The sequence below is a fragment of the Ipomoea triloba genome, chromosome 13 (assembly GCF_003576645.1).
Source record: "Ipomoea triloba cultivar NCNSP0323 chromosome 13, ASM357664v1".
Classification (NCBI taxonomy): Eukaryota; Viridiplantae; Streptophyta; class Magnoliopsida; order Solanales; family Convolvulaceae; genus Ipomoea; species Ipomoea triloba.
Genome location: NC_044928.1, coordinates 23,823,677 through 23,833,560, shown reverse-complemented (window position 1 = coordinate 23,833,560; position 9,884 = coordinate 23,823,677). Strand labels below are relative to the sequence as shown.

The window sequence follows — 9,884 nt, the reverse complement described above, 5'->3', positions numbered from 1 at the left end:
AGGAGCAGAGCGAAATGCCCTATATTAATTATAAACATACATACAAATTTATAAACAATATAATGAAAGTTAAAATACTTATATTAATAATATATAAGGTATTTACTTACAAATTCAGAGAGGCTTTAACTTCAGCAATGTCGCGATTACAAGGCAAGGGATCCAAGACATATACCCTTCTTTTGCGTATAGAAATCACCAAAAGTAACCAATGAGAACTACATTTAAAAAACACACATATATGTTAAAAATTTAATATCTAATACTTCAAGTATTAGATTAGTAATTTTAATCTTGTATTAGGAATAGGAAAGTAGAAAAGAATATATTGTATTAGGAATTGTAATTGTAATACGAATATGAATTGTATTACCCTATTTTACAATATTAAGCAAATCTTAATAGTATAGGAGAGTTTTGTGGGTAAAGTTAAAATGGGGATTTTGTTTGTATGAATAGTATAGATAGATAGATAAATAGATAGATTATTATTATTATTATTATTATTATTATTATTATTATTATTATTATTATTTTTGGGAATGTAATTGAATTAGATAGTGGAAGCCTCGTTTCAGAAAAATAAAAGATAGTTGAACCCTTATCTTTAGGGCCGGTAGAAAATTTTGAACTGGCCCAAAGGCACGGCCCAAATGATACTAAAAAAGTTCATACTTCCCCACAAAATTGTATAAGTATACAACTAACATATATGTTATTTTTAGTATATAAAGCTATATTTTTAATGTGCTACATTTTTTTTTTGAAATGTTACTTTTAATGTATTTTAGGTTCATTTTTAGTATACTAATTAAGGTGAATTTATCGTGACAATTATGGAGTTTTTGTCAATGTTTGTCTTGACAAATACCGCTACTTTACCCATTGCCTCTTTTCAATCTCTCTCTCTTATTTGTTTATCTATTCCATAGTTTCTGACTATTATGGTCAAGATGAAGTTGGCATGGTAGTAATGGGGAATATGGAGTTTGAAATGCTATCATCTTATTATCATCATTTTAAGTTTCAAATTGAGCGAAAGTTCTACTCTGTATTATTTTATAAGAGTCAAATACACCCTCAAATTATAGTGCAGTGTGCAATTAGGCCCTCCAACTTCAAAAAACTTCAATTAAGACCTCAAACTTGTTATTTTGGAGCAAATAAACCCTTTAATTCATTTGTGACCTGTAATTGCATGTCAATCCAAATTTCGATAAACCTCCGACCAAATTCTGGTGACCAAATCAAAACTACAGCCACCGACACCGGTCGCACCCTGTCAAAGAAGGTTGGTCGCCTTTTCCTCGTCGAGATGGCGATGACCAAGTTGGTTGCCATCTCACTGGAGATGGCGACTAGTTGGTCGCCATCTCCAGTGAGATGGGGAGATGGCGACGAACTCTGGTCGCTATCTCCACAGCCTGAGAAGGCGACCAGACTTCTCTGGCCGGGCGTGACTGGCACCAGTGACTGTAGTTTTGATTTGGTCACCGGTATTTGGTCGGAGGTTTACCAGAATTTGGATTGACCCGCAATTACATGTCACAAATGAGTTAAAGTGTTTATTTGTTCTAAAATAACAAGTTTAAGGGCCTAATTGGAGCTTTTTGAAGTTGGAGGGCCTAATTGCACAATGCACTATAGTTTGAGGGTCTATTTGACCATTATCCCTTATTTTAATAATAATAATAATAGTAGTAGTAGTATTATGTATGTATCCAAATTAGCAATAAATAAATAAATAAATGAGTTAGCATCCAAAAATTTTATGTACCTTCCTAATTAGGTATAACTTGTTAAAATGCTATAAGGAGGTATTTTTTTTTTTAATGCTATTGACTCTATTACATTATAGTATCTGTTCATACATATTTTCTCAACCGTCTCCACTGAGGCTCAATCTCATGAGCTCCCATAGAGGAGAGTCACTACATGCCATTTGAGTACAAGGTGTTTGGCGAGGTAAAAAAAAAGTTTAATTACATTACTTTTTAAATTTCAATGTCTTATACGAATCTCTTAGAGTTCGATGAATTAATTGTATTTTTTTATAAAACTTAAATGACTTGGACTCTTATATATTTTAGGGATAAGGGTCAAATAGACCCTCAAACTATACCCAATTGTGCAATTAGGCTCTTCAACTTCAAAAGCTCCAATAGGCCCTCAAACTTATTATTTTGAAACAAATAAGCCCGTTAATCTATTTGTGACCTGTGATTGCAAGTCAACAATTATTCCGGCCAACTCCAGCGAAGTTCTAACGAACAGGCCAAACCATCAATCACCGGCGATCGTCACGATCACTGGTGGCGTCTGGCGGTGCAGAAGGATACCATCTTCGGCAGTGGAGAAGGCGACCAACCATCTCCGGTACACTGGAGATGGCGACCAAGTTGGTCGCTCTCTATACCGCCGGACGCCACGGTCGCCGGTGGTTGATGGTTTGGCTTATTCGTCGGAACTTCGCGGGGGATCTTCGAAGTTGGCCGGAATAGTGATTGACCTGCAATCACAGGTCACAAATAGGTTAAAGGGCTTATTTGTTCCAAAATAACAAGTTTGAGGGTCTAATTAAAAATTTTTAAAGTAAAAGGGCCTAATTACACAATTGGATATAGTTTGAGCGTCTCTTTGAGCCTTATCCCTGTATTCTATAATAAAATTTAGGGTGTGTTTGGTTGGGGGGTTTAGGCATAAGGTATGGGTATCAAAGTGATTGTTAGTGTTTGGTTGATAGGTTTTGTGAATGCTACTATGGGTTTGGAATACCCCATTAATGGCAAAACCCATACCCTTATTAAATAAGGGTTTCATCTTCCTTCATCATTTCTTCCCCAACTATTAATAATCATTCCCATTCCACCCAACTACCAAACATGCTAAATACTTTCACCAAAACCCATTACCCTTACCAAGTATTTGATATCCATTCCGATTCCGATTCCCATGTGCGAACCAAACGCACCCTTAGTTAAATTGGGCCCAATTACAAGACAAGAGTAGTAGAGAATTGCACAAGCAACGAGGATAGTGTGAGCGCACGAGTTGACTCAGCGAAAACTTGTAACCTCCCGAGACTGACTCAGTCTTTCCCAGTCTTTGTTCATGTATTGATTGATTGCAAAATATATACATCCAAAAATCGATCGAAGAGAAAAACCAATTTTTTGTTTCCTTTTTCAGTTGTGAGAGAGAGTGTGGAAATGCATTCGTTCGGGTTCAGAGCCAACGCGTTGCTAACCTTCGCCGTCACCATTATGGCGCTAATGTGCGCCATCGCCTCTTTCTCCGACAACTTCAACTCTCCCTCTCCCACAGCCCAAGTCGAGGTGCTTATCTGCATGTTCAGATCTTTTATATCTATGTATGTATAGAGTGAGGGATATATGTGGTTTTTGGAAACCCTAGATGTTTGATCTGTTGATTTTTGGGGGTGGAATTTCAGGTATTGAATATCAATTGGTTCCAAAAAAAGCCTGATGGAGATGATGAGGTAATTTGTTTTGTCAACTCTTGTTTATCAGACCGTTGAATTGTTCCTTATAATTTGTATTAAGAGTTAAAGGGGTCTTGGATCGAAATTAGAAGTTCAATTAGTTAATGAATCGTGGAATTCTGCAAAAATTGGACTTTATTTTGGAAGTCTTAAGTTTTGAGGTTAAGATAATGAATCAAAGTTTGTTCTTGGACTCCATAATTCGATGTGATTCATATTTGTTTGACACTTGAGTGGTGACAACTGTTGGAACGCCAGAGAGATATGGGAAGAACCAAGATCTAAAGAACCCTTACTTTAGAAAAATATCAGACTGCTCTTAAAATTTGTTTGACTTGTTAATCATTTTCATCTGGTTCAAGCAGAGAGATCAACATAGTAATGGGAATTAAGGTTCTTGGGTTTCAACCAGAGAAAACTACTGAACTGATACTTGGCTAGATCATATTCTGGGTGGTATATGAGTATATCAACAAGAAAAAGAAAATATTATTATTATTTGCTGATTGCAGTATCTTTAAGCCAACTTTCTATAATATGTTTACTATGTTTGCTCCATGCAGGTGAGTTTGTCACTTAATATATCGGCAGACTTGCAGTCACTGTTTACATGGAATACGAAACAGGTTTGTTGCTCTATCATACACCTTCTTCTAGTTTTACTGGTTCTCTCATGCTATGCCTTTAAATTATGTTGCATGCTTTTCACGGATCTCTCTCTGCTAGTAGAATGACATTTTATTTACCTTCATTATTATCAAGTCTCTAAAAGCTAAACAATAGTGTGTATACTGTGCTTGGATTTTCAAAATAGTTGTCTGTTGAGATAGATCAGAATGTGTTATTGTTGTCTACTGTGTTCCTAAGATATCCTCAGAATCATTCACTTTGATTCTTCACTAAACTAGGGTCACTAGTGCTGCTAGATGTCCCTCTATTACTATTGGGGCCTATATATTTTTAGGGGCAACTTTTTAGTCGGCATATTCTTTTCATCATTTCATTTTGTTATGAGAAAGTCCTGTGGATATTTTCTCTGTCAAGTTATATAACTACACGACATTATTTCAAATTCCATATGGCCTCAACTTGTGTAATGGAATTGCAGTTTGCTTTGCAGTGTGTTAGTCTGGTGATTTCAAGAATTTTGACATTGCATAAAAACTTGTGATAATCATTGAGTTCAAACTCAAAAAAGCTACTACCTGTTCTAAAGTTTCCTTGTCAATTAGATTGACAATCAGGTCTATTTGGAGTATTAATGGTGTAGTTTCTTCAAACATTTGCAGGTTTTTGTATTTTTGGCAGCTGAGTATGAAACCCCAAAGAATGCCCTAAATCAGGTAATTCCATCTTGATTGATTCAGTTGGATGTTCAACTTTTCCCCCATCATGTATTTACCATGCTGTTTGAGATGAGTAATATTGCACTTGATGATCATATTGTCAAAACTACTTTATTTTCTCATTCTGTTTTTAACCTCTTGGAATTTGAGATATGCCATGCTCTAGTAATTTGATTCTGGTATAATCAGTATGCTTATGATGTTATGCTGATTGGTGAGCTAACTTGATTTTGGCTTTGGCATGCATATATATGCAGGCTAGTTGTGAATTCTTTTTTATTTCCACAAAGGATATATGCATCACATTATCTAGTCTAGTATATTAAACAGCAAAACATGAGTGCCTCTTGAGCGCATCCAACTTGTGATGAATGGAATAACAAACAAGTGTCAGCACAACTGCAATAAATTGTTTAGATAAGATGGTTTATGATCATGTGATGAAGCACCTACCAATTTTTATGCATAATTGACCCCAGTAACCTTGAAATTTGTGATAATTGAATGTTTCTTCTTGTTCTTGGTCTTGGCAAGTTCCCAATTTTGAATCTTGACTAAGAAGATGAATCTTCTGTGAACTAAATTTGGTGAGTTAAGGACCATCATACTTTCATCCTGTTCTGCGTTGGCTTAGAGTTAAAACATTATTTTTATCTTAATATATCAAGCCTGCTTTTCTCTTTGACAATTGGTAAAATTAAGCAAATTTCTCAAGAGGATGCTACACGTAGCTTACCTTTGGGTTCCTCTTGCAAACTTCACTATATTGTGCCATGGATTAATATGAATTGTTTCCTCGATCTGTCCTGAAAGTTCTTTTTACAGGTTTAACTTACTCTTGGGTACCTCTCACAGACTTCACTCTACTGTGCCATGGATTAAGTTGAATTTGTTTCCTCCATCTGACCACAGTGCTCTTGTAACAGGTCTCCTTGTGGGATGGTATAATACCTGCTAAAGAGCATGCAAAATTTTGGATCCACACCAAAAATAAGTATCGATTCATTGATCAGGTAAGATACCAAAGCTGTTTGATCAAAGTTTGCCTTTGTCTTCTGCTCATCTTAGTTCTTATGTTAAAGTTTTTGTGACTGTTTACAGGGAAGCAATCTCCGTGGTAAAAATTTCAACCTTACACTGCATTGGCATGTTATGCCAAAGACGGGCAAAATGTTTGCTGACAAACTTGTTATGATTGGCTTCCTCTTGCCCGAGACATACAGATGAACCTAACGTGTTCATATGGTGAGCGAGATGTAATATTTAGCCTTAACTTTGTGGAAGGGGAAGAAGTCAAGAAACACCGAGACAATAGAAGATTGGAAAAGGTTAAATTTTGGACTAATGTAACGGATATTCATTGGATATCAAAGTATGACAATTTAGATATTGCAATTTGGTCTGATGTGATGTGCTTTTGGGAATTAATTTCCCTTGCCCCCTCCCAATCCCTTATCTGCCAGTTCTAATCCATATACTGGTTAGGTTTTGATTGTTTTAACAGGAATTGGTGGTTTTGTGCTGCTTCAGCCCAAACTGATTCAATCCAATTGTTATACCCTGGATCAGGTTCTTCTTGCATTGTTAATCTGACAAATTATGCTATGAACCCGGATTCATGTTCACAATTTAAAAATTCTGTTTACAATTTTAGAACTCTATGTTCACAATTTTAGAATTCAATATTCACAATTTTTGAATTTTGTATTCACAATTTTGTTTTATAGATTCAAAAATTGTGTTATACTATTAAATATAGAGTTCTGTAATTGTGAACATAGAGTTTTGTAATTGGGAACATAGAGTTTGTAATTGTGAATATAGAGTTCAAAAATTGTGAACATAAAGTTTTAAAATTTTGAACATGGAATACTAAAATTGTGAACATGGACTTTGGTCCACCTTGTGAGGTGGACCCGGGTCCATGGCATAACAACCGTTGTTAATCTTGGTTCAAAAATTATGTGTCTTCAGTTAATAAATTATGCGCGTGTGGCGTGTGAATAAATTGAAGATAATTAATATATTGTGTGCCTTCAATATACTTACATATATATACATAATCTGTTAATTACAAATACATAATATGTCAATTCTGTATGCATAATGTGAATGTCATTTTGAACAAACGTGCATAATGCACGATGAATCATAATCTCTAGTATAATTTATCGATTCAATCATGGTAAGGGCTAAGCCCGTCGCCTAGCACGCCAAACTATACCATCAATTGGGAGAAGAATGGTGATTGTTCTTTTTAACATATCGCTATTTTATGCTCACCATCCTTGGTGCCAAGGGACAGTAAATTATTTGTCAACATGTAATATTTTGTATTCCTAATAATTGCCTGTCCGATTTATCATGTAATATTCTGTATTCCTAATAATTTCCCGTGCGATTTACCTAAATTGTTATAAATTAAATCTACTAAATATAATAAGAACAAATGTTGGTAAGCGTATAATATAATGAAAATAAACATTGGTAATTTCGCTATAGCTCCTTAGTCCAAAAAATGTTTATAGTTTATCATCTATTTGTCTCTAATGTAGAGCTATAGGTGTTAAACAATTTAGAATGTTTCTGGCATCTCTTTTATTCTTCCTCGTAGGAACTCATTCTGAGGTTGATACATTCCTTACTCACGACATATTGTGCCAAACATACTTCTTCCAAATGCACGTCGTCCTTCCAGTATAGTTCTTCCGAACATGCTTCCTTCAGACTATTTTTCTTTCGATAGAAAGTCTCTCAGTGAAAATGAGACAAATTAAATTTGCAAATTACAAGGATGGAAGTTTGAATGTTCTACTATCTCTAACACATGCATATAGTTAAATTACCTATGAATTTAGAAGTGGTATCATGTGAGGTCGAATGATACAATATATGGGAGATATACATCATGTATAAATATCATGTATTCCAATATTTGGGGCCGGGGGAGTGGGAGGATGGGAGTAAAGAAGCTACCAAAAGAATCCAGAAATGGAGGTCAAATTCATTGTGAGCATCTAACTACATTTAAAGCAGATACCATAATCAATTATATATGTTCTATCCAAATTCTTTAGCTGCATGTGTCTCCATCTCATTTCTGACTTTAGGTATTGGAAATATGAAATATGAAACAATTTTAAAACAAACTTTTCTTTTCTTTCTCTTGTCAATCATTTGATATGAACAAAATAACATATGGAGGGAGTAACAAAGCTAAATTGGTTAGCCTGGTAACTATAAGGATAAGGTTACAAAATTTCAAAAAGAAGGTTACAAGTTCAACTCTTAGTAGGAGCATCTTATTCACCTTCTGTTGGAAATTTTTGACTAATAATATTTTGTGGTACAAATATTTGTGGGTCAAAAATATTTAATAGGTGAATGAGATATTGATTCTCTACCTATTTGTTTTTGTTAACCGAATAATAGTGGTTGATTAAATAATATGGAGACATGTGCTGATGTTCCTCCATATTATATTTGTTGTGTTCCGAAAAAGTGGTGATTAAAATATATTGGAGACATGTGCTCCAATATTTTATTGGTGTTGTGCTTCTCAATTCCGAAAAGTAGGATGGAGCAAAGCATGATGGAGGCTATTTTTCCACGCCGGTACAATCCCTAAGCCACTTCCTTTGGTTGCTCTCTTGGAAAATAAAGCCACCCCACCTCTGAATGTTTTCAAGACATAGAAGAGAATCTCTAAGTCTTGATAAGAGAGTATGTCCCACTCTCTTTATCCCTTTTGTCCTATTATGCCCATTATCTTGTGTCTATATTCATAAGAGGTATTTAATACCTCTTGGCCATCCGAAAATAAATAGAGAACAGTACACTTCACTTGCTTTCTCCCTCTCTGTCCGAAATATTTCATCTGTCTTTCTTCCTTTCTCATCCCAAACCAGAAAAGCAGAGTGCGAAAGCAGAAAAACAAGAGTGTTGTTTCTTCTTCTTCTTACTCCAAGTGTTCAACTTTGTTCTTGTTCGCTGAAAATAGTATAGGTTGAGTGCTCAACTATACTATTGTAATCCATTTTATCCTGGGAGACCGACACTACAACGCTCCTAGCACCCGTGGGAGGTAGCGAATCGGTTTTAAGGAAAGTGTGGCATACACGACTTGGATTTTCTACTTTGTATTGTTATTTTCGGATTTATTTCCTACGAATTTAACAGTGTTGTAATTGTTGTTATTGATGTACTGATTTGTTGTACTTGTATACGTCTACTTATTGTATTCTCTTCTTCCACCTTTCTGTAGTTAGTAGATATTTTTGTATCACCTTCTTGATTTGATCCGGTCAGTTAAAGTAAAAAGACAGGATTTACCCAATATAAACTATCAAGTAATGATTGCCCTATGGAGAATAAGTTTTGTCTCTTATGGCTTGTTTGGTTGAGTGTAGTTTGGGATGAATTGCAATTCTGCAGAATTACAATTCCCTCCAAATGATGAATTGCAATTCATGGGGTACCCCATGAATTGCAATTCGGTGGAGAGGAGGGGCAATTGTGTTGGTGTAAAGACACTTTTGCCCCTCCTCCCATACTCTTTATCTTCTTTTTTTTTTTAATTTTAAAAAAATATTATTATTAATAATTATTATTATACTTATTATTATTATTGTTGTTGTTGTTTTTGAAGGAATTATTATTATTATTATTGAAAGAATTATTATTACAACATATACTACAACATAAGGGCATTTTAGTCATTTTATCGCTTCTTACCTTTCAATTCCATATACTCTTATTCCTGCATACCAAACACTGTAATTTCAATTCCTACTTTATTCATTGAATTGTAATTCCACCGAATTACAATTCTTTTCACCCCTAATTCCCTCCTCTCAACCAAACGCCCGTTAAGGGTGTTGATGCGGGTCAGCCTATTGCCTACCCACTGCAAGTTGAACGTTTTTGTCAGTTGGCTCACGAAGCCTGCGTGTTTGATTTCTCTAGCCAAAGGTATGCATGTTTACCCCAAAATGATGTTTTATTCTAAACTGATGTTAGTTTTACCCTAAAGTGAC

General features: G+C 35.0%; 1 protein-coding gene across 2 annotated transcripts; it reads left to right on the top strand.

The window, feature by feature from the left end:
* Positions 1 to 2,992: 2,992 nt before the first annotated feature.
* Positions 2,993 to 6,411, top strand: LOC116000923 (signal peptidase complex subunit 3B). 2 transcript variants are annotated; one of them, XM_031240798.1, is made up of 7 exons: positions 2,993 to 3,069; positions 3,190 to 3,335; positions 3,452 to 3,499; positions 4,066 to 4,128; positions 4,792 to 4,845; positions 5,775 to 5,861; positions 5,950 to 6,411. In XM_031240798.1, exons 2-7 carry the CDS (start codon positions 3,210 to 3,212, stop codon positions 6,073 to 6,075), a joined length of 504 nt encoding a protein of 167 aa, XP_031096658.1. In that variant the 5' UTR covers positions 2,993 to 3,069; positions 3,190 to 3,209; the 3' UTR covers positions 6,076 to 6,411. The 2 variants fall into 2 exon arrangements, with proteins under 2 accessions (XP_031096658.1, XP_031096659.1); XM_031240799.1 differs by lacking the exon at positions 2,993 to 3,069 and adding an exon at positions 3,097 to 3,113.
* The last annotated feature ends 3,473 nt before the right edge of the window (positions 6,412 to 9,884 follow it).